Genomic DNA, 25,935 nt, shown 5'->3' on the forward strand with positions numbered 1-25,935 from the left:
CTCCTGAAAGCAAGATTTTTTTAAAAACATCACCAATGAGTATTTTAGACCGTTGTAGTTTTCTGCTTTTTTATTCTTTCATTTGTGACTCAAGGACTCTTGCTTTCAACTTAAACAGAAGTTCAAATCCATAACAGGTTGAAGCTCAGGTGAAATGCACAACATTTTGTTGCTTCATAGCAGCAGAGACACAGGCCGAGGTGAGTGGTCAAATAGGGCTTGTTCTCAAAAGTCAGGTATACAGTGAAAAGCATTGCCATCCATACCTACCTCTAGCCCTCAATTTCTGCTAGTGAAGTACAGTTTTCTAAAAACTTATCTGTTTAATCAATAACAAAGTTTCTTGCTTTTAAGTTATTTTTTTGTGTCAGTTCCACCAATGAAAATCATTTTACTTGTACTTTAAAATCCATTCTCCCACATAAAGAATATGAAAGTATGTTTGTGGAGGACAGTGATGGAGGCTCAGATCTGACTGCATCCTTTTAGTCTTCCAATATGGATATGCATCATACCACAGTGTCTTGATTCTATTTTCCAAAGGAATACCAAATGGGCGGCTCACTCGCCACCACTTTGGGTTGTTCTAAACTGGAGACTGCAGTTGTCAGCATGTGGCACCAGGGACCAGGGGAAAATCGGGTGGCTGAGATTGTTAAGGAGAATTCTAAAGCAGTTCAGGAAATCATGCATATGCATTGGTAGTCCCTGTGAGAGTCACTTTGGGCAGCTGCACAGTGACTTGCTTTAGAAGCCTCAAAACGAAGAGGCATGTGTTCTGGAGCCTTTTGTAGCTGTTCTTCTAATCATTTGGTAGCCATCTGGTGGTGCTTCATGTTGAATGTGAGAAAGATGCTGCACTCAACTGACCTTAAAATGAAATTCTTTTGTTTGAAGGTCGGCTGTTGGGTCAAAATTGTAAGCACCTTGTTGTGTTGTGTTGCCTCAGGAATGAGTCTAGGATCTTCATCGATATCATCACCAGAGAAATGCCGATCTATGATTTCAAATGCTAATTGATATATGAAAATTTTCAATTTTCTCTAAACCTCCACATTCTTTTATAATTTTAGCTATATACATATAATTTCATCACCAGCCATTATCAGAATGTCTTTTAGACCATTACTTGAACTGCTTGAAAATCTTTTACTGATAGTAAATTACAGAATGGTAGTATTACATTCTTTTGTACAAGGTACTCAACCTGATTTTTCTGCCGCTTATCATTAAGTTGCTAATTGCCCAAGCAGCTTCTTTTTTGTGTTCCAAAGTCCCCCTTAGCAAGTTGATGAATAATCATAGGGATTAATCCAGCATCTATTACAGCTTGAATCTGTTGCTGGTTTCCTGACATTATAGTGGAAAGAAACCATACTGTTTCCTTATTTATCTTCCCTTTGGGGTGTGATAAGAAATTGGGGAAGTGCTACAGGACATCACAATTGAGAACAACCTGAGTCCACCTATCAGTGGCAGTCACTATGTTGCCAACTGCTCTAAGAGCTAGAGTTTGAAATTTTCTTTCTAAATGACAATTTTTGTCCCCAGAACTGGTTGCTGGAGTCCCACGAGGAGCACAGAACTTTGGATATGTGAGTACGGAGAATGCACTCTAGGATACTTTCTTGTTTATGCAAAGAAACAGTTTTTGCATGCAACTTTTAATTCTTTAAAATTATCCTTGAAGAATGAGTTCCCCCTACAGATTCCTGTCCCTCGTTCCTTGAAGAATAAGTTCCCTCTATAGATTCTCTGGCCTCATGGAACTTGGGGGGAAAGCAAGCCTTCAGTGGGGAAAGATGGACAAATCAAAAGGACATACAGAAGCTGAGCATGGTGGTGCACGCTTTTAATCCCAGCATTTGGCAGGCTGATACTGGAGGATTGGGTTCTTGGCCAACCTCAGCTATTTAGTGAGGCCCCCACAACTTAGTGAGATCCGGTTTCAAAATAAAGAATAATGAATCAGGCTGAAGGTATAGCTTGGAGGTAGAATGCCCCTGAGTTTCATCTCTAGCACCACAATAAAGAAAAGATAAAAAAGGACTTAGCCAGGTGTGCTGGCTGACACCTGTGATCCTAGTACTTGGGAGACTAAGACAGGTGGATTGCATCCAGGCAAAGTGGTACATGCTTGTAATTCCAGTACTTGGGAGGCTGAGAAAAGAGGATCCAGGTTCACAGACAGCCTCATATATTTAGTGAGGTCCTTTGTAATTCAGTGAGACCTTGTTTCAAAGTAAAGAATAGGGCTAGGGATATAGCTCAGAGGTATGATGCCCCTGGGTTCCTTCCTAAGTACTACAAAACATCTAATCTAAAAATATTTATAGATTTGGTTTGGGCTAAATAAAATTAAAAATTATTTATGCTGCATGGACATTTTAAAATCTATTTTTTTTTTGCAAAGAGCCATACATATCAGGTCTCACAGTGGCACAACCACAGAAAGAGATTTAGACCAAAATCTTGATTGAATAAATTAACTGATCAGGTTAATTGCTCTCACTGTTCTTGCATTCAACTGTTATTTTCCTACTTTTGATTAGTAAGCATAACTTTATCTGGAAATGTCCTAAACCTAACCATAAACAAAAACTTTAATTACCTTTTTTAGTTCATTCTAATAAACTTGAATTTTTGTTTATATGTAGCTAACTAATTATTACTCATAACAAAAAACTTCAAATAATTTACGTTGCAATTTTTTTTTTTTTTTTTTTTTGCGGCACTGGGAATGGAACTCAGGGACATTCTACCTCTGAGCTCCACCCCCAACCCTACTTTTTATTCTTTATTTTAAAACAGGGTCTCACTAAATTGTGGAGCAACTCACTAAGTAGCTGAGGCTGGCTGTGAACCTGCAATCCTCCCAAGAACTGGTATTACAAGCATACACCATCATGCCCAGCTTAAGTTGCAATTTTTTTGTGTGGTATTGGGGTTCCTGGAAACCCTTCTACCTCCAGGCTACACTCCCAGACTTATTTTATATTTTTATTTGGAAACAGGGTTTCTTAAGCCAGCGAGGCTGGCTTCAAACCTGTCCTCCTGTCTCTGCCTCCCAAGTGTGGGGATTACAAGCGTACGCCACCACACCCGGCTTAAGTTGCAATTTTTTTAAAATAATGTTTTCAGTTTTATGTCCAATGATGTGCCTATCTCATTTCTGTGATTTTAGGTCTCAATCATTAACTCTACAGATATGACCTTTATTCAGAATTTCACTGGAGAACAGGTAAGGACACTTTAATATGAAATAATGCAAGAAAAAGGAAGGTGCTAAGGATAAAAAGGGCAGGGGCTTCTCCCGTTAGTTTTAGTCGGTGACCCCCACTTCACATTATTTTTAATAAGTTTGCATTCAAAATATTGAAAGTGAAGCACACACTTTGAAGCTGCCACGAAGGGCCTGTGTTGGGCTCCTGTCTTTCAAGGTGACAGGAGGATGAACGTTCTGGGCTTCCTCTTCCTTGAGATGGCAGGGAGAACATTCTATGTTCTTCTTAGAAAAACATCTTGGCCACTACATGCTGCATTTTAAAATGAAGGTTAATTGAAAGTAATTAGTAGTGATGAGTGGAAGCCCCAGTAGAGCTAGACCCACATTATCAGTAGTGATAGGAATGATGATGGGCCTTCATGAGGCCAGGGAGCCACAAGTCCTGTATAGCACAGAGGACAAATGTCCCACTGACAGCCTGTGTGGTGTGTGTGTGTGTGTGTGTGTGTGTGTGTGTGTGTGTGTGTGTGAGTATGGGTGTGAGTATGTGTTGAGGGGAATAGGTCAAACACATTTCTAAGAACCCAGAAATTAGAGCAAGAGACTGAAATATGAGGAAATGCTGGGGGGTTTCCTTTCTTTTCCAAGCAACACATATTATCAGACTTCAGGAAAGAAAGAACCCTAGAAGAGCAGGCTAGAGCACGCAGCTGGTATCTAGGACTGCCACAGACCCTCTGATGGCCACTGAGCCGGGGTTCTTGGCAAGGCAGACTATGCTCCTTAAAAGCAAACACCACCAACCACTGGGATGAGAGAAAAAGGTTGGTAAACTATAGTCGCTGTTTAGTGCACCTATTGGTGAGCCCTAGGTACCTCCTTCCTTCTAAGAAGACACTGGCTACACCAAGGTGCCATCCACTGGCCAGAGTAGATGGCCTGGACCCTTGGACCTCTACCTCTCTCACTCACTGTAACCAGAACCCTCCATCGAGCCTCAGGATTACATGGAGTTTGGACAAACTATTCTGGTCTTTTCCTCCTGAAATGATGAGACAAATATGAACACATTATAAATCCTGGAAACAGAAGCTTCCAAGGAAAAATATGGGAGATACAATACTCACACTTGAGGAAAACATTTAGGAGCTTTTGTTGACTATGAGCTCAATATAAATTGATACTCAGATGTAGATTCCTCCAAATTAAGCTGCTTTTATGCTTCAAAATATAAGGAAGCCCCAGTAGAGAGTATAACTCCTACTTAACCATCCTCAGGAGTGTCATCTATTCTTGACTTCCATATGTGGCATCTCTTGGAAAGGGGCTCCATAGTGGACCATCTGAAAATATTTTCAAATAAGACTTCATATAGAGGTAGAATTAGATTTATTCTGTGAGTTTTGAGACTGCAGAACTAGGTGAGATTAAGAACTAGAAGTTATGGAAGGGCTACATATAGGAAAGGACATTCCAGTGATCGTGATGACACACTGAATGGGCTGATTGTTGAGCATATCTGGAGCATGTCCAAGCAGCTGTCAGGATTATTATGGGAAAATTATTCATCAGGCCAGGGGTTAGACTAAATGCCTTAAAGACGCAATCCACGTCCAAGGGTCTGTGAATATAATTGCAAAAATCCGCACCATGATGAGATTCATCTTTTGGTAATAATGAAGAGATGACTTTATAAATGACTTTTGAACATAAAATACGTCCTGATTTTCTTTTGCAGATGGCATCTTATTTTGGATATACTGTTGTTGCATCCGATGTTAACAATGATGGGTAAGTTTGTAAGAACTTCCTCATTCACTGTATATCATGCTCATCCATAAAGATGTGTATTTTCCCTCATAAAATACACCCTTCTGTGCTTCCTCAACAACATAGAGAGCCTCTTGTTTTAACTTTTTTTGATTCAGGACAAGAGGATGCATCTAATAAAGGTTTCTGTGGTCCTATTTTATGTCTTTACTGAGATTTTCCACATCTGCCGTTTCTATAAGGGATGATTTCATTTTTTAATTTTATGAAGTGAACAGTCCTTGGTAATTCATAATCCATGGCCACTGGGGAGGGTGCTCCTCTGTCTCTTCACTTCTAGAGCTTTCCCCAGCATGTAACACAGTCATGAAACATTTTCTCAAAATGGACTTTTTCCCTTCTGACATTATTTTAACCAACTATTAGTAATGTGCACAGAGAAAATGAAATAATAATGCTATTTTCTGATTATGTTAGTAAATTATAGTTGAAGTTGGACCATGAAACACTGTTGAATTATGATTATTTCAAAAATTGTTGTTAAATATATCGTTGATTCACTAAAAGCACCTGAGAAATAAATTAATAAATCATTAAATAAGAAAATCTTGGAAGTGTATTGACTATAATAGATACTGCTGGTGTACCTACTGTGTGCCAACACTGTTTTTGGTGCCTAGAGCACTGTATATACAAAGTGTATATGTTATACCAGGTCTCTATCCTCATGGGGTTCACCTTTCTATAGAAAGCAAATGTCTAAAAAAAACCCTTACTATATTCCAGGATCTTGGCCAAGCATTTTAGATAGATCTTTGTTAGACAATACTTGAGAGACTGAGACAGGAGGACGGCAGGTTCACACCCAGCCTCAACTACTTAGTGAGGTCCTCTGCAACTTAATGAGATCCTGTTTTAAAATAGAGTAAAAAGTAGGGCTGAAAGTATAGCATGCAAGTAGAATGTCCCTGGATTTAATCCCCAGTTCTGCAAAAAAAGATGCTGTTATTATACATTTGTTAAAAATCATAACATGTACAATACCAAGAGTGAACCGGATGTAAACTCTGGACTTTGGTAATGATATATGGTTCATGGTAACAAACGGACAACTCAGGTGAGGATGTGATGGTTGGAAAGACCTTGTGTGGGAGGGAACGAGATGTGAGAACTCTAATTTCTTGGTTCTAATTTGCTTTGAATCTAAAACTTCTGTATACAATGAAGTTTATTGATTAAAAATTAAAGTAAAAGAGGAGGGAGAGAGAAGAATTTTTTCTTCCTTCTTTTCTTCCTTCTTTTCTTTTTTTCTTTGATACTGGGAATGCTGGGCAAGAGCTCTACCACTGAGCCACAACTCCAGTCCCTTGGATGCAATTTTAAGTCAAGAACATAGGGATTCTTCAGTGATAAGATTACAGTGAAGACCTAAAGGAGGCATGGTAAGAAGCCCAATGGATGTCAGGAGAAGAGGTCTTCTCAGCCAAAGAGCAACAAGTACAAGTTCTGGGAGGTGGGGGTGCCAGACACACTTAAGAAACAGCAGAGTGGCCTGTTGCAGAGAGGGAACAATGGCGGGCCTCATCATGAAGGTGCAGAGGCCATGGTGCTCACTCCAGCTCTGCAAGGCACCACACGCTCTGCCGTGGACTAGAGTGAGTCTGTCTCTGCTAGGGACACAGCAGCCCAGGAGCCAAGGAAGATTCCAGGGTAGGGAGTGGTCTGCTCAGACTGGCTTCCCCAGGTGGGCTCCGTCTGCCTGGCCACCATTCAAGGGACTCAGTACAGTAGTTTGGACCAGAGTCCCAGCAGTGAAGGGAAACAGAAGTAGTGGCACTGCTGAAATATGTTTTGTTTGTTTCTGTGGTTTTGGGCACTGAACCCAGGGGAATTCCACCTCAGAGAAACACCCCCAGCAGCCCCTTTTAAAAATTTAACTTCTTTCTTTTTGATAAATGGATCTCACTAAGTTGTGGAGGGCCTAAGTTCCTGAGGCTGGCCTCGAACTTGTGATCCTCCTGTCTCAGCCCCCCCCCACCCCCAAGTAATGGAATTACAATTGTGGGCCATCCTACCTGGCAGGGTATATTTTTAAGGTCTAGTTGAGTGCCAGATTTATTCTGGAAGCAAATAAATAAAAGCTAGATTTCCTTACTTTCCAGTTGTTTCCATTGCAAAAAGAAAGGAAGCATTGGTACCACCAGTCAAGAATCCCAACATGGATGGGCTGTAGCCATTCTCAAAGGCTCTTAGTTGCCGGCATGGTGGCACACGCTTGTAATCCCCGCACTTGGGAGGCGGAGACAGGAGGATCGCGCAGGTTCGTAGTCAGCCTCGCTGGCTTAAGAGACCCTGTTTCCAAATAAAATAAAAGATATAAAATAGGTCTGGGAGTGTAGCCCGGAGTTAGAAGAGCTTCCAGGAACCCCAGTACTACACATACACACAAAAAAGGCTCTTAGCAATTTAGAAAGCAAATAGCTGAAGAAGGACTTGAAGCCCACACAGTGTTCAGTTTTAGTATGCCTGTTGTAGAGCCAGAACAAAACTCCATGGTCGGCAGCCAGACATGCCTAGACACACTTCTCTCCACAGAAGATCACGCGTGCACAGGGCTCTGCCCCTTGGGTACTGCACATTAGTTACAGGGCACAGATGTTTCTGTGGTCCTTTCCATGGGTCACTCGTATTTTGAAGCCCTGCAATTTTTACCAGGTTTCACAATATGCCCTGGAGAATACTTTCTCCTTTCTGGAAATATCCTCAATTTAGACTACAGCAAAGTTCTGTGACAATATTTACAGTACATATTTTTTGCCATGTTAAGGGGAAAAAACTTGTGAAAAAAGGACTTTACTGGTCTCCAGCTGATCAAAACAACATGGTAACAACAAAAGCATGGGTTTATCAAGTAATAAATTTGTTCTTTCTTGATATCCTTTAAAAATTTTATGTAAACTATTTGTTTTTATGAGGTATTATTTTCAAAATCCTTTAAATTACATTAAAGAATAGGTCCATTAACTTAATATTGCCACTAACTTAATACTGTTTTAATACTGTACTTCTTATTGGTATATTATAAATATATGACATATTGAGATTCAAAGTAATACCTTCATTTATGCCACATCATTTGGTTAGTACCACTTTGGAAATACGTATGGGGGTTCCTCAAAAGACTAGGAATGGAGCCCCCATATGACCCAGCGATACCACTCCTTGGTATCTCCAAAAGAATTAAAATCAGAATACTATAGCAATACATGTATACACATTTTCATAGCAGCATAATTTCAAAGTTTTGTGAATATTACCACTCTTAGGTAAAGTGTTCATAAACTCTCAGTGTGATAATACCTTGCTGTTTATAATTACTTAGATATCGTGAATATACATCCAAGGATTGTAGCTGACCAAAGAAATATCCCAGATGAAGATATACAACTCAAGTAAAGTCTGAGATTATAATACTGATATATATATATATATATATATATATATATATATATATAATACTGATACATATATATACAACATATATATAATACTTACACACACATATATACATATAATACTGACACACACACACAAATGTGTATATATATCAAATCACTTGGCTGGGTGATTGTTCATGGTTAAGAAGGGAAGAGCCCCCCCCCCGCCCCATTTACAGAATTAAATCACACATCCCTTTCTCCAACCAGAAGAAAAGTATGTGTACATGAGGCTACCTGTCTTTTGGCAACAAATATCTTCTATTTGACAAAATTGGGATTCTTACAAATGCTCCAACATTTCAATATCAGGGGGAAAATGTATCACTAAGTCAACTGACAAATTGGTGGAAATTTTCCCCAATATTTTTTATTAAGAAAAACATCTAGGCTGGGTAAAGTGGTGCATGCTTGTAATCTCAGTTCTTGGGAGGCTGAGACAGAAGGCTCTCAGGCTCAAGAACAGCCTCAGCACCTTAGCACGTCTCTCGGTAATCTAAGGAGACCATGTTCCAAAACAAAAAATAGAAAAGAGCTGGGGGTATAGCTCAGAGGTAGAGCGTGCTGTGTTCAGTTCCTAGTACAAACAAACAGAAACACAAAAGAAGAAAGAAGGAAAGAAAGAGGGAGAGAAAGAAAAGGAAGGAAGAAAGGAGGAAGAAGAGAGGAAAGGGAGCATGCAAATAAAGGAGGGAGGAAGAAGGAAGGAAGGAAGGAAGGAAGGAAGGAAGGAAGGAAGGAAGGAAGGAAGGAAGGAAGGAAGGAAGGAAGGAATCTTATGAGCCTGCTACAAACATTTCGAGCAAACACTTGTGTGCATGCTGGTTAGTGGGCACAACTATCAAGCCTGTGATGGTTTTGCAAGTATAGTATAAACAAACTGGCAGAATTACCTTTAGTTATTTTAGGGCAGCCAGTACTACAAATTCTGTTGATTGTCAGCTTTTTAGGAATTTCTGAATAAACTTCTTCACAACAAATGGGGATGTTATTTGTTATCTTGTGCCTAAACAAGCAAATCGGTTTGTTTTCCTTTTCTATAGCAATTGAACCATATAGTATTTATGCTATTTTAGAAATTTACAAAATTACAATTTAATCCATTGGTCATTTCTACACACCTATTTTTCTAACCTTTGCAGAGCCAAAAAGAGATAAATTTCAAAAGATTCATAGCATCCAGTGAAGTTGAGAGCATTTTAGAGAAAATTTGCTTGAAAAGAAGAGGCTTTGTGTGATAAAGGTCTTATGCTAGATTTTATCCACATATGTTCACTAGTATAGAATATATCACTCTCAGTAAATTAGATATAAAATCTAGAAATCTGACACATAAAAAAGTTGTAAGTTAAATTCATTTCTGTAATATAATTGGTTAATTGTATTTTTCTTGCCTATCATAAGGCAATTAAGTGGATTAGAGATCAACTCTAGCATATAGTCTACTTATTTGTACTCTTTTAATTACTGTATTCTGAGCATTAGTCAGAGGCATCAGCATTCAAAAAGTACCACTGACAAAAAAGAAACAAAACTTTATATATTAAATCAATCCACTCACACCATTTGGCTGCAGAAAACTTGAATTTAGATGCTTCATATTCATTATTTTCCTTGATGTTGTCTCTCATAGTTCATCACTATATTTATGCTTTTAAGAAAAATATTGGTAATGTTGTATATCAAATGAGGTCCAAAAATGTGGTATTAAGTGTTGCATTATATTAGATTATCAGAGTGGATTTAGACATAAAAGGGAGAAAAAATTAAATTTGTGTGAATTCTGCAGTTAAAGAAAACAGTGCTTAATGCTTTAGATAAAATGAAGTTTATTGCCGGCGTGGTGGTGCACGTTTGTAATCCCCGCGCTCGGGAGGCGGAGACAGGAGGATTGCGCAGGTTTGAAGCCAGCCTCGCTGGCTTAAGAGACCCTGTTTCCAAATAAAAATATAAAAATAGGTCTGGGAGTGTAGCCCGGAGGTAGAAGGGTTTCCAGGAACCCCAGTACCACCAAAAAAAAAAAAAAAAAATGAAGTTTACATCTACATCCTACTATTAAGAAATATCTTTACAAAATAACCTAGATCTCATCCAAACTACCATCATGCGCCAGAGAAAGTGTTTTTTGTTGAAACCATATCATTAATATCTTTCTCCATCACTGTCATTTTTCAATTTAAATATATCTCTAAAATCTCTCTGTATGTGTATATATATGTATATGTGTATATATACACATGTATATTTCCACATATATGTACATGGGTATGTATGTATATACACGCACATATACACACATATTTATATACACATTTTATTAGAGTGGTTCCTAGCCTGTTATGCTCAATTACTTATCAGAAGGTCAACAAAAGTCATCCCTCTTAATAAAAATTTTAAAGCTTAAGCCTAAATTGGCATATTCAAAAAATGGATTTGACAAATTTTTAAATAGCTTAATAGCACACATAATCTACTGTAGTGATTTTCCAACCACTTTTTTTACTCATGGGCCATAATAAAAACCATGTTTGATATTACAACCCAGCACACACATACACACACACAGCTGAAACAAAAGTTTCACAAAACAACAATTACCCTTATTATATAAAATGTCTTTACTCTGTACTCTATTATTGTATTCTATTTTGTTTTTAAATTGCTGGTAAAGACCCATTAAATTTATTTCATAGTTCACTAATTAGTTGCAAATCAAGATTTTTAAAACAGCAGCCTAAACAATAATAATATATGCTATGAGTAAGTGGTATTGCTAATATAAAATAATATTTAAAATAAGTCCAAAATATTCTACAAGGCACATTGTACTAATTAAGTCCAAGACAGCTATTGTCTCTCAATTGTATGAGAGCATAATTATGAATTAAGAACAAATGTTTCTTTCTCTTTTTGGAGTTTAGCACATTTTAGGAGACTTACACATTAGTATCCAGGGAAATATATTCCTAAGAAAATAAACCAATAAAATAAAGCAATATTGCTTTTAGAATCTAAGGATTCCAAGGATGTGCCAAGTTCGCACAATGATAGGCCGTTTCTCGAACTCAGTGTTCTCGGTGAGAAAGGCTGAGCCATCTGTGGCAGTCTCTGTCACACTTCTGCCCGCAGGGACCAATTACATGGCTTTAAATGGCCCTGTTCAATCTGCAGAGAAAGCCAGCGACTCTGGGTATCTAGCTTAGGGCTGGGAGGCAGCCACACACTAGGTGCTTAACAAATAACTCTTCATATTGAAAATAACAATGACTGAAATAGGGGCAACCAAGGCTCCCCGACATGAGACCAGCACTAGAAGAGCAAACTTTCTTTTTAAAAGTAAACAAATTTGAAATATTTTTTGTGGTACTGAGGATGGAACCCAGGGGCATTCTACCTCCAAGCTACATCCCCAGCCCTATTCTTTATTTTATTTTATTTTATTTGCGGTGCTGGGGTTCCTGGAAGCCCTTCTACCTCCGGGCTACACTCCCAGACCTTTTTTTTTTAATATTTGGAAACATGGTCTCTTAAGCCAGAGCACCTGGCTTTGAACCTGCACAATCCTCCTGTCTCAGCCTCCCAAGCGTGGGGATTACAAGCGTGCGCCACCACGCCCGGCTTATTCTTTATTTTAAAACAGTGTCTCACTGAGTTGCAAAAGACTTCACTAAGTAGCTGAGGCTGTCCATGAACCTGGATCCTCTTGTCTCAGCCTCCCAATTGCTGGGATCACAAGTGTGCGCCACCATGTCAGGCTTATTTGAAATATTTTTAGGAAAGCATTTTACCTAAGTAAAATAACAGCCATGCCTCAGGTCTATACCACAGTCTCCACTTCCTTGTTACAATTGGCCACACTTTTCAGTATGTTGTATCTACTGCTGGGTGTAGACAAGTAAGAGCCTATTCTAGAAGTTTCTCTAGGCTCCAGAATATTCCAAAGTTATTTTTCACCTCCCTCCTGGGTTCTACTAGGTGAGAGAGAAGGTAAATACATTTTAACTTTTAATTGATCACTCCTTGTGTTTACATTGGTATAATGTATAAAAATATTGTCTAGTCCCCTTAACTGCCAGCTCAATGCCTTTGTAATACCTACCATTTGTTAAATGTGATATGTGTGTGTGATATGAGTGTGTGTGTGTATGATAGAGATCGATCTTAAATAATATAACCGATAAAGTAGCACATTTCTATATTATCTACATTTTACAGAATTTAGATAACTTATTCAACATGGAATATTGAGTTATTGGAAGAGCCAGGATTAAATCTAGATAACTATGACTTCAAATTCATGTTTTTCTCATTTTATCTGGACTCAACTTACTTTTTCCAATTCTTTTTTCCACTATTATTAATAGACTTGATTTTTAGAGCAGTTTTAGGTTGACAGCAAAACTGAGCAGGAGGTACAGAGAGCCTGCATTTACTTCCTCATGCCCCATCCCTTCAATTTTCCATATTTTAACATCTATATTGGTGGCATCCACTTGTTATGATTGATGAATTTACATTGATACATTATCAACAAAAATATAGTTTACATTAAGATTCATCTTTGTGTTTTATGATTATATGGATTTTGCCAAATGCATCCCCCATTACAGTATCATACAGAATAGATTTATCATGCTAAAAATCTCATGCTCTTTCTAGTCCTCCTCTTCCCCCACCCCTAGCAACCACTGATCTTGCTGTTTCCATAGTTTTGCTTTTTCCTGAATGTTATGTAGTTGGAGTTCTATAGTATTTATCCTTTCCAAATTGGCCTTTTTAAAGTAGCAATATGTATTTCAGATTCCTTTATATCTTTCCATGACTTGAGTCCATTTCTTTTATTTATACCAAACACTATTTAATTATATGATGTACTAAGGCTTGTTTATCTATTTACCTATGAAGAGTACCTGGGTTGCTTCTAGGTTTTGGCAATTATGATGCAAAGATCTGGGTGCAGGTTTTGTGTGACATACATTTTAAACTCATTTGAGCAACTACTAAAGAACACAGATGTGAGATCATGTGGTAAGCCCATGTTTAGCTTTGTAATAAATTGCTAGGAGGTCTTCCAAAGGGGCTGCATAATTTTGCACACCCCTCAATGAGTGAGTTCTGGTTGCTCTACATCCTTGCCAACACATGGTGCTGTCGGCATCTTGGATTTTAGCCGCTCTGAGAGATTTGTAATAATATCTTGTTGATTTAATTTGCAATTCCTAATGATTGAGCATCTTTTCATATATTTACTTTCTGACTGTATCTTCTTCGATAAGGTATCTAATTGAGTTTTCTTTCTTGTTGTTCTTATTGTACATTATATAAGTAGGTTATAACAATAATATATAGTATATAACAATATATAACACTATAATAAACATTGTTATTTTAATATATTAGTTTTATTTTATATTATTGAGCATACATATGATTTGAAGTGATATATTAATATTATAGTTTATTCATTGTAACATATTTATATTAACTTATCAATTTTAGTATATATGTAGTGTTAATATAATTGCTGTATTAATCATATACTATAAGTAGTCATATATTAGTGAGACAGAATTAAATTACATGATAATATTTTAGCAATTAGATTACTTGGCAAACTCCATCATTAACTAATCTACATAGACATAAAAGTCAAATGCAAATTCCTATTCCCCCTACCAGTGGTCTTTCATATTACTGCGACTGCCAGAATAGGATTGTCTTGACAAACTTTAGTCATTAGTAGAGATAAAATCATGCATTTTGTGTGATGTGACTTTTCTTAAAAATAAAACTTTTTCTCTTTTAAAATGAAAATCAAATAGCTTAGAAACTTTGTGGCAAAAAAAAGAAAAACAATTCTGTTCTAGTCCTTCTCATATCACCTGGCTCTGAGAAGGAAACACTTCTAACCACCATTGCTTTATATTCTTCTCATGGTTACATCGTCATCTCTAAAAAATTGGTGTAGATGATTGTTTCTTGAATTGTTTAAACTTCAGAAATCATCTATTAATTTTCTGCTAACATCTACATGTACAAAGAATAACTATAAATTTTTGCTTGCGATGAAAAAGGTTTTCTGTTTTTCTAATCAACATTATTCACCTCTCCAGCCTAGAGAGAGAGAGAAAGAGAGAGGGAGGGTTTTATAGTTATATAAATTGCAGGCGAACTCGAGTCTCCTTTCTCCTTTTAGGAAAACTTCTCTAGGTGTTTTTGAAGTTCTTGTATAATTACAGTTCTTGGAATGTTTTGTTGAAAATGATGAAATATCTGAAATATCTGTGGTTTTCTAAAAGTAAGCATTTTCATCATAGTTAAAAAATTCAGCATGATAATTTAACACTCTTATTTTCTTACAGCATTGTATTTTGTAGACATTAATACAGCAATGAAAGAAATACTATGATTACAAAATGACCTCTGGAAAAGGAAAAATACTAACGGAAATATACTAATCTAGTTGATTACAAATATACCACAAAGAATCTTCTATTTGCCAGTTTCCTCACTGCTTTTTGTTCCCTTCAGGATGGATGACATATTGATTGGGGCACCTCTCTTCATGGAGCGCGAGCTTGAGAGTAACCCTAGAGAAGTAGGGCAAGTCTACCTGTATTTGCAAGTGAGTGCCCTCCTCTTCCAAGACCCACAGGTCCTCACAGGCACCGAGACTTTTGGAAGATTCGGTAGTGCTGTGGCTCACCTAGGGGACCTGAACCAAGATGGATACAATGGTAATTTAACTCCCTGTGTGGAAATTATGTATGTCATAGTTTTGTATTCTTGCTCCATGAAGGAAACAGTAGACATTATAAAGTGTTCACAACGGTGGGTAGGGCTAGGATTACTATTATTGGTTTTCAATAAACTATGAAAAAAATCTCAAGGCAACAGTAAGTTTATATGTTTCACCCAATGTAGACGTCACATGGAAATTTTCTCAAGTTAAATTTAGAATGGCTTACAACAGCTCTCAATGGTTACTTGAAGAGAACTAGAGAATCTTCTCTCTATATAGGGTCAAAATGAATAAATAAATACATACTGATATATTGACAAGTATATTGCCTCCTGATTAACTATGCAGGTTACATATAGTTACACTGCATCATTATTGGTCTATAAAGGCAATTTCAATGTTTGCAATCAAGTAGTGCTAAATAGTCTTGTGGATCTTTAAGTCAGAAAGTCATAGATGCGCCAGGCGTGGTGGCACAGGCTGGTAATCCTCGCGCTTGGGAGGCGGAGACAGGAGGATTGCGCAGGTTTGAAGCCAGCCATGCTGGCTTGAGATACCATTTCCAAATAAAAATATAAAAAAATAGGTCTGGGAGTGTAGCCCGGAGGTAGAAGGACTTCCAGGAACCCCAGTACCACCAAAAAAAAAAAAAAAAAAAAAATTTAAAGAAAGTTATAGATGCTTTTAAGTACCCTCTCCTCAGAAAAATAGTCATGTTCAAACAAAATTGTATCTACATTTTCAGGACCTTTAGGTTAAGAACCAAGGTATAGTGAGTTTCTTGATCAAAGTCAAGGATGTAACAAAATTTGCTGGACCAAAGTAGCCTAGGAAGAGCACACATCAGATTTGAATTCATTGGTATGTCTGGCAAGTGTTTCTGTACTCGTAACGTCTTTTTAAAAGTAATTTTCAACCATGAGTGTTTATTAATTTTTAAAGTACCATAAAACATATTAAAAGCTTATAGCTGCAAGGAAATGATAAAAGACAAATTTCCCCTCAAGGGGCTTGCTGCTTTCCAAAACTGCACTATTTCCTGTCGCCCAAGTGAAACGATGATGCTAAATCATGTATAAGTTGTCATTTTCATCAAATTTTCTTCCATTTGTCTTTTCTCTTAAACCTTTCTACCATTTTTAAGAGCTAAGCAAGGCATTTTTAACCACATCAAACGTGTCTTAGTCACTAAGCCTTGGTATACTGGAGAGTGTAAAGTAAAATAATGCTAAGCCGACCTGGCTTAACCAAGGGAACAGTCCATTCGTCTGTTGAAGGACATCCAGGCTGGTTCCATAATTGGGCTATTGTAAATGGTGCTGCTATAAACATGGACGTGTGTGTCATTATAGTATTCTGGCTTCATTGGCTTTGGAAAGATACCCAGGAGGGGTATAGCTGGGCCGAATGATGATTTTATCCACAAGCCAGAGAGAAATTGGGAAACAAAGGGGACTTTAGATAAACAAGGAGAGATAATAACAGTGGAAAGAGATTTGTGGGAAGGGGTAGGAGGAGAAAAAGGAAACTTGATGAAGGAAAGAGTTAAAATAATGCTATGTTTATATATGAACTTATCAATACCAGTCTCAATAATCTGCATGGGGAGTGGTAGGGAATGGAGTGGAATTCAAAGAGAAATATACATACGATGTATGGGGACGTTTCTATCACTCTGAACCTCAAGATGTGAAATTATAATGCACCAATAAAAGGATATTAAAAATTACCTGCTAGCTGGGTACTGTGGTGCACAGCTGTAATGCTAGTACTTGGGAGACTGAGACAGGATGATTCCAGGTTTGAAGCCAGCCTTAGCAACTTGGCAAGGTTCCCAGCAATTTATTTTATTGCTTCCAAATAAAAATTAATTAGTGCTGTGAGTGTAGCCCAGAGGTAGAAGGCCCCTGAGTTAGTCCCTATTAACACACACACACACACACACACACACACACACACACAACCTATGTATACATATATATAATATATATGTGTATATATAATTATATATATGGCCTACTCTAGAGCACAAATTTCCTAAATTCCGAGGCTTTGAGTGTCTGACTCACTGTCGCACCTACTGTATCTAGAACATAGTAAATACCGTCAGATGGATGAAAGACCACAAATAAGTCCCTATTGCCGCGACCCTACAGAATCCTCATGGAAAATGTAATAAGCCCTCAGGCTTGAGATATGCACTCCAGTTGTAGTAGACCTTATTTCTTCACTATTTCTAAAGCATCCCTGTTTATTTCAAAACATCTTTCTGCTCCTCTGTAGACATCGCCATTGGTGTGCCCTTCGCAGGCAAAGATCAAAGAGGCCAAGTGCTCATCTACAACGGGAACAGCAACGGCTTAAACACCAAGCCTTCCCAGGCTCTGCAAGGAGTGTGGGCCTCCCAGAATATCCCTTCTGGATTTGGCTTCTCTTTGAAAGGAGACTCAGACATAGACAAGAATGATTACCCAGGTAAGGGTTTCTTTCTTTTCCCGTGTGAGTCTGCTTCCTGGCAAAGGTCCACTGGCTGGAAATTGCTTCCTGCATAAGCAGCTCTCTCGTAGAGATGAAGGTCAAACTTAAACGTGGCATGGGTGTTTGTGTGATTCCAGAGTGACTTTCATAAGCATCTGAAGGAAGACGAGCAAACACTCCCTTTCCAGTGAAGGGACAATGAAAAAAGGCAAGATGGCTTAGAAAGCTGCACTGGACATAAAACTTGTCAACCTTACAACCCGTGTTTTTATTGGAGACCCCTCAGTAGCTTGGTCTCCACCGAGAAAGACAACATGCATTGGACACCTTCCTTGAGTGATTTATTTCAATGTGGCGATTCCCTTTTATGCTCATAGTTTCTATTAATCAACGTACAACCCTCAACATTCTCTGTTATAAGGCACATGCTTTTAGAGCGCACATATTTTCCAGCCATATTTTGGAGCTTTCTAAAGATAGATGGAGTATTTTAAGAAGAAAAAAAGTTCATGAGAGGAATCACAAACTCTTCCTGATTACCTAATTCATTTTGAGGGTACATGGAAATCCATAAAGGACAGATAATTCACAGTTTGTACATGCCATATACGAATATGGATTTGTCTTTAAGGATTATATCAGTAATCAGAGCTTTTAGCAGAGAACATTAGATTCGTTGGTTTTATTGTTCACTTTTCACTTTATGTGGGTTATTTTAAGATGTTTTCAATAAATACTGAGAAATCATTAATAGTTAACTGACAACTTCAAGTATATACTAAAACCTTGTCTCCTTCCACCAGCCCCTCCCCTAAATGGGGTTTTTCCATATGTAGAGTTTTCTCCGGTTTGGGGCAGCAATCCAATAAACTGACTGCCTAAATATACATCATTAATTTCAATCTGTTGGCTCTCTTCTCCCTTGGGATTAGGCAAAAAGGTTAACACAACATATTCTTATAAATTTGCCAGGAACCTTCCACAACACTAACATAGACTAGTTAGAGTGGCCTCAAAGAGAATTTGGTATTTATATTGTATGCTAACACTTTCAACCTGTGGTTACTTCAAGAACATTTGGTTAAATTTATTTACTTAGGTCATATTGTACTAGTATAGTCAATAATGGTTTGGGGGGGAGGGGTCTCCTGCATAATATATTTTAATTTTAAATAATTTAAAAATCTAGATCCCTTTGTTATTTCTACCCCAAATATGTCAGGGTGATTGATGAAATTGGACTCCTGGGTTGCAATTTAGGTAAACACTTAATTAAGGAAGTTATTGCTATTCATTACGCTTGTCATAGGCTTCCTTTCCCACCCTCAGTACCAGGGAACTTGACAGGCGGATGACAGCACCTTCCACTGAGCAAAGGAAGCGAAGGGTGTGTCCACCCACAGCCAGCCCAGCGCTTCCCAAAGAAGCTGAACAGGGACCACACGGGGACAACTCAAAACAACTTTCCTCTCAAGGAATATTCTCTCCAGGGTAGGGGAGGGGGGAAGAAAAGAAAAAAGAAATAGGACCGGGTAGAGAAGGCCAAGCCAGTACATGTGAGCAACTGACCACCTAGAAATCGTGTCTCTGTCCAAGTTCCCAGGTGCCGCCGTTGCTTGGTCTTTCACACCACACTTTACAATGAGTTTGAGGGTAACGGAGTTTAGATCAGTGGTACTGAAACTTGGCAGGCTTGCCAGTTACCTGCTGAGCCTGCTCCTGTAGACTGAGGGCATACCACCCTTCACATACTTTGATTTGCCAATTCTGGGATGGGGCGCAGGGATTTGAATTCTTATTGGCACCCTACTTTGAGGAACACTAATCTTTGTGGTGTATGTGGCTCTGTGCCCATATGCACAGAAGTCAGACCCACATTTTCCTCTTTGGGCAAGAATCTATTATCTAAGCTCTGATCATTAGTTAATTAATTAATTAGCTAACTAATTAATTTGTACTGAGAATTTAACTCAAGGATATTTAACATCGAAGAACACCTCCAGCCTTTCATTTTGTTTTCTTTTGAAGCAGGGCCTCACTGTGTGATCTTCCTGTCTCAGCCTCCCAAGCACTGGGATTACAGGCATGCACCACCATACCTGGCTTCACTCATTCTTTACCAGGGGTCAAACCAACCAGCAGCTCTGTTCTGTAGATGACCTCTGTGTGCTGCCCTGCCATGCTTAGTTAGGCCCAACCCGTGCCGTGGTCTCAAGGCCCCAGGAAAGATAAGCTGATTTCTCATGTACTCTCTACATTGTGTGGAAGTTACCTGTGTGTTAAAATGATGCTTTACTAAATTTAAATTAAGATATATTGCTGTATTTGTTAGAAAATAACCTATACCTTAACCATAAAGGACTATCTGAAAAAAAGCCAAGGGCAGGGACTCTGGGAAGGACTGAGAGGAGCCTGTTGTCAGGATCTCTCTCTCTCTCTCTCTCTCTCTCTCTCTCTCTCTCTCTCTCTCTCTCTCTCTCTCTCCCCTTCCCCTTTCTGTCTCTATCTCTAGACCAGTTTTTGTTTGCTTGTTTGTTTGTTTGTTTGTTTGTTTGTTTGTTGTGGTACTGGTGTTCCTGGAAGCCCTTCTACCTCCGGGCTACACTCCCAGACCTATTTTATATTTTTTATTTGGAAACAGGTTCTCTTAAGCCAGCGTGGCTGACATCGAACTAGCGCGATCCTCTTATCTCCGCCTCCCAAGCGCGGGGATTACAAGCGTGTGCCACCACGCCCGGCATTAGACCAGTTTTATCTGAGAATGTCGTAGGCTGCTTCTGCTCTCTTACTACAGCGTCACATGTTGCAGTTATATCCGCTCACAGAGACTGACTAGGCCAAGGGTGGTGGCGTGTACATGTAATCCCAGAACTTGGCCTGCTTAGACAAAAAGATCACAGGTTCAAGGACAGCCTCAGCAACATAGTGAGACCCTCTGCAACCTAGTAAGACCCTTTTTTAAAACAAAAAATGAAAATGTTTGGGGGTGTAGCTCAGAGGAAGAATGTCCCTGGGCTTAATGTCTGTCTCCCCACACATTGTGGGGGGGGGGTAGAGAGAAATACAAAGACTTTACAATTTATTTATCTTAATCCCAAATGTTGGGAGAGGGAATTGGATAGGCTAAGACAAAGGGTGATAGTCTCAAAAAAAAAAAGAAAGAAAGAAAGAAAGAAAGAGAGAGAGAAAGAAAGAAAGAAAGAAAGGAAAGGAAAGAAACAAACACAAAACCAAATAAACAAATTTTAAAAATAGGAACAGGAATAAATTTACAGATTATTTAGGAGTTCTAACAAAACAAAACTAAGCAAAAATGGCCCTGGGAAATAAAACTCATAATAAAAAGGAGAAAAATAACTTTAAAAATATAATATTTTTTAAAAATGAAATATTAAGCTGGACATGGTGGCACATGCTTGTAATCCCCATGCTTGGGAGGCGGACACAGGAGGATTGTGCGGGTCTCTTAAGCCAGACTCGCTGGCTTAAGAGACCCTGTTTCCAAACAAAATATAAAATAGGCCTGGGAATGTAGCCTGGAGGTAGAAGGGCTCCATCCTAAGTACCACCAATATATATATATGAATTGATTTCAAAATTGCTGTACATTACTTTATGCCTCTTCTTTTAGTTCCAAGGTCAAAAAGATAAATAAGTAGTAACTTCTTTGCTGAGTCAAGCTAAGGACTAACATTGTTCTGGTGGGGCTCGGGCTCTGGTGACGAGCACTGAACAGAAATTACATTCTAGGTGAGAAAGCCACACAGGTCAGCAAATAATACAGCAAGGGACAAGTATTGCTATATAAAGTGAATTTAAACTTGCTATGGGGGCTTTTGGAATGGACACCCATCTTCATGGATAGAAGGTCTCTATGTTGGGTTGATATGAAGGCCAGGTAGTAGATAGCCATGGGGCGGAGGCAGGCAGAGAGAACAGCAAGTGTGAAATCCCTGAAATAATAAGAACACTCGGCTTCCTGCACAGCAGAGAGACATTCTGAATCACTGGCACATAAGCAGAGGAGGAGGCTGCAGAGGGGAGCTGGAGACAGACAAAAAAAGCCACTTTGAGTTTGGACTCTGCAATGCGGGCAGCGAGAAGGCACTTGTGTAGTGTCACTCTGACTTTGGTGTGGAGAAGAGATCCCAGAGAGCACTACTGGTGCCGTTCAATTGAAGATGGCAGTGACCCGGATCCTCATAGGGTGCAGAATTGCGGAAGTGGGTGGGTGAAGAGCTCCGTGGGCAGTGGAATCGCCAGGATGTGATGGTTGTGGGGGGAGAGGGAAGAAGAGAGTAGGCTTTTGAATGACTTCCGGTTTTCTGGCTTTGATGACTAGCTGGATGGTGGTGCCATTCCTCAAAATAGAAAAAACTGAGAAGGAAAACTCTGAGGGAAATGATGCTTTTTTAAAATTTTTTTATTGGTGCATTATATTCCTACATCATATTGGGGTGAAAAACTTATGTGTACATACATCTACACATCACTGATTTAACCCCTACCCAATTCCCACCCCATTCTTTCCCCATCCCTCTTCCCTTGCTTGGCTTAGCAGTTGACTTCGATATGTTTAAGTACACTGTGTGTTTTAGAGATTTTCCTTCTTCCCCCTCCTTTCTCCTCCTTTAGGTTGTCTTGTTTGCTCCTCTATAGGATTTCCATTTTCATCTAGAGTTCCTCCTATGACCCATTTCTCTCTGTCTCTCACATATTAGGGAAAGCATCTGATTTCTTATTTTTTGTGACTGAGTAAACTCAATTACATCATTTTCAGGGAAATGGATGGAACTGGAGAAATAATGCTTTTTTAAACATTGTGGGTCTCAGGAAACTTTGCTCACTCAGGGGCAATGCAATGTAGCATGGATGGATGGGTTATTGCAAAAAATGAGAGGCCCAGGGCTCAGCCAGGGCTCTGGGTTCTGAGCGAGCAGGCGCTAAGGTAGTAGGTATGCTTGATGCCAATTTAAAGGGTGATTCTGTTGCAGTAAGACTTCTCCATCAGTGAAGTGTCCTTGGGGCCCTCGTTCAAGGCTTTGTGCACTGTCTGAACATGCTCTGCATCTATTTTTTGGTTCCACCGAATTATATGTTCAAAACATGAAAGATAGTCTTCCTACTGAACTGAAAGAAAATTCTTTTTGTATCTTTGCCTATTTTCTTAGCTTTTCCCAGAAAGACCATCATGTAAGAATTTGCAAAATCACAGAATACTTGTCTTGAAAATGCAAGTCTTTGGGGGGGGGCAGGATAATCTCATACTTGAAAAAATTCAACATGTTGCTGAATATTACGCTTGTAGATTTAAAAAATATTTTATGAAAAAAATATTGTTGGCTTTTAGAAATTGTGTACTCATTTGGTCTTAATTTAATCCGTTGCCAGAAGACAACATACAGGCTCCAGAGACTCGTGTACAAGCACCTCCAATTCCCCTGATTACTTCCAGAACCCAAGCTAATTCCAGGATCAGGGCCGCTGCAAATGATGTACAGGTGGTGCCCCGCCAAGGAGCGAGTGAGGGCAGATTCATGTTTCAGGGGATTCCTTCCACTTGGGAAGGGGCAGGGGAGCCTTTCAAAATTCACACATAGGCATCCATGTTCTCAGTAGCCCTGTTCCAGGACTTCCACTCTAAATAGACCAAAAAAAAATCTCATCACATCGTATACCTGGTCACCTACAAAATTGGTGAGAGACACAGGCAATGAAACTCTGAATTGAAACTAGTCGAGCTACTTGCAATCATAATGGAATAGAACTTATCTGGGAAACTACGCTTGCCAGCAGCAGTGACTTCCAATCCATTAGTTCTCCCATTCTTTAGAACACTTTTTCTCACACTGTAGGTGCCAACATGCTTAGTTGTAAAGAAAAGGAAGGCAGTATTGGCTTTCCTTGGCTCCTCTGTCTGTTGTACAGCTGTTTCTGCACGGCCTTATGAACCCTGCCAGTAATAATGCAGGGCACACAGCTCACCCCATTCAGATAGCAGTGAGCACTCTTCATTTCTTCTTTATGCAGACCAAGAATAAGACTGAATGTAAGATTTTATGTTTACTTATTGTACATTATAGCTCTTTTATCCCCTAAGCCAGCTAGAAATTAATTCATCCAGTATTGGTATTATGGGGCCAATAATATCTATTTTGTTGAGGAGGGGGTATGTGCTTGCACTTTCTAGGTTGGGAGAGATTTTTTTTTTTTTTTTTGCAAAAGCATGGCCATGTAAAAAGTGGTTTTATTTATCTTTACTCAATATCACGTGATGTGCCCTGTAAGTTACATATGTTATGTATTTGGGCAGGATCACTCAGTCTTTGGAGACAGGAATGCTAGCAAAGGGCAGGAACGGGGTCAATTAGATTGTTGACATTTTTTACAATTATAGCAATTATAACTACCGATAATTAAAAGTCCAAAGTATACTAACCACTACATAGAAGATCAATAGAGGGCATATCCATTGCAATATTAATTTTAATCTCTCATACATAAATATATGCACTCATATATAGGTGTGTGTGTGTGTGTGTGTGTGTGTGTGTGTGTGTGTATTTTGTACACATCTATCATATACAGCAGGCAAGTGGGTAAGATTGAATGGCACTCCACTTTTTTTTTTTTTTTTGCAGTACTAGGGATGGAACCCAGGGGCATTCTACCTCTGAGCTACATCCCAGCCCTATTTTTTTAGTCTTTTTATTTTTTGAAACAAGGTCTCACTGAGTCGCGAAGGGCTTCTTTAAAGAGCTGAGGCTGTCTGCTAACCGCGACCTCTGGTCTCCGCTTCCCAAATGCTGGGATGACAAGCTTGTGCCACCAAGCCCGGCTTCCACTTCTTTCTTTCTGAAACCAATATAAAAATAACCATACTAAAGTTAGCAGAGTGGATGTGAACAGAGGGAGGGAGATAAGACTGCCTGAATTTAGATTCCCATCCCACAGTGATTAGCTTGGCACTCAAGTGGGTTGTTTGACTTCTTTGAGTTTCCATTTCCTTTCTGGCACTAAGGGGTCCAAAATACTTACTTTTCTGAGGAAAGTGGGGTACGCTTCCAGTTTCTAGGTTGGGAGAAGATTTTTTTTACAAAAATGTTGTGAAAAGCTTAGGATGGCAAAGAATATCAATTTTATCACCATGCAGAGAATCAAAACTATTTTACTTCCTAGTCTTCTTGGACTCACATAAGATTTTGAAAGATGACATTCTAGAGTGCTGGAAACAGATAACTCAGTTTTAAAATCTGACTCTACTGCTTTTTACTGTGCAAAAGTAGGAAAATGTCTTGACCAATCTGAACTTAAGTGTCATTGTCTATAAAAGGCATAAGAATATGTTAGTATAAAAATGAAAGGAGCCAGACATGGTGGTGTATACCTATAATGCCAGAACTTGGGAGGCTGAGACAAGGGAATTTTAAGTTTGAGGCCAGCCTTAGCAATTTAGCAAGGCCCTCAGCAACACATTGAGACCTTGTCTCAAAATAAAAAATAAAACAGGGGATGTAGCTGAGAAGCAGAATGACCATGGGTTCAATCCCTAGTACCACAGAAAATAAAAAATAAAACAAATAAATGAAAAGAGACCATTGTGTAATAAAAAATGAGATTATATATTTTAAAATGAGATGATAGCCATTGGTGCATGCCTGTAATCCTAGTACTTGGGAGGCTGAGACAGAAGGACCATAGATTGAGGACAGACTCAGCAACATATTGAGACCCTGTTTCAAAATAAAAAAGGTAGGACTTCCGGGAAGATGGCGATGGAGAAAAGTGGGGCTTACAAGCCCCGCTAACAACCAATCTCGATTACCACAAAATCAGCGCCTTTCATAGCCAGAAAACACCATCAGCAGAGAAACAAAAAATGTAATTACAAGGGACAGAGAAAAAGAGGACTGGAAAAACAAGACACCAGAAAGAAACCAGACTGCAGTGCTGCATCCGGAGCCATGGTGTGAAGCAGCGGGCGCCATTTTCCCTTGCAGCACCAGGCTCCAAAGAGGAGGGGGACTCAGAACGGAGCTCAGAGCCACAGAGGAGATACGCCGGCCTCACGGCCGAGGACGTGGCAGCAGCGCCTTACTGCCGGTGGCAGCAGCACCTTACTGCCTGTGGCAGCGGCGAGCTCACCGGACGGCACCAGACCAACGCACTCAACAGCCCACCAGGCTCCAGAGAGGAGCAGCGGACAGCAAGCCAAGGTGAGC

The 25,935-nt window shown here is 39.1% G+C and overlaps 1 protein-coding gene across 1 annotated transcript in view; it reads left to right on the forward strand.

The window, feature by feature from the left end:
* ITGA8 (integrin subunit alpha 8) overlaps positions 1-25,935 on the forward strand; it is a gene marked incomplete at both ends in the record, with an annotated part of 195,350 nt that overhangs the window by 57,097 nt on the left and 112,318 nt on the right. Inside the window, 5 exons of the mRNA XM_080717210.1 lie at positions 1,552-1,595; positions 3,185-3,241; positions 4,965-5,017; positions 15,025-15,230; positions 17,519-17,710. Of these exons, the coding sequence (XP_080573336.1) occupies positions 1,552-1,595; positions 3,185-3,241; positions 4,965-5,017; positions 15,025-15,230; positions 17,519-17,710 (552 nt within the window). The remainder of the gene's footprint in view (positions 1-1,551; positions 1,596-3,184; positions 3,242-4,964; positions 5,018-15,024; positions 15,231-17,518; positions 17,711-25,935) is intronic.

Source organism: Muscardinus avellanarius (genome assembly GCF_963383645.1).
Source record: "Muscardinus avellanarius genome assembly, chromosome: 20".
Lineage (NCBI taxonomy): Eukaryota > Metazoa > Chordata > Mammalia > Rodentia > Gliridae > Muscardinus > Muscardinus avellanarius.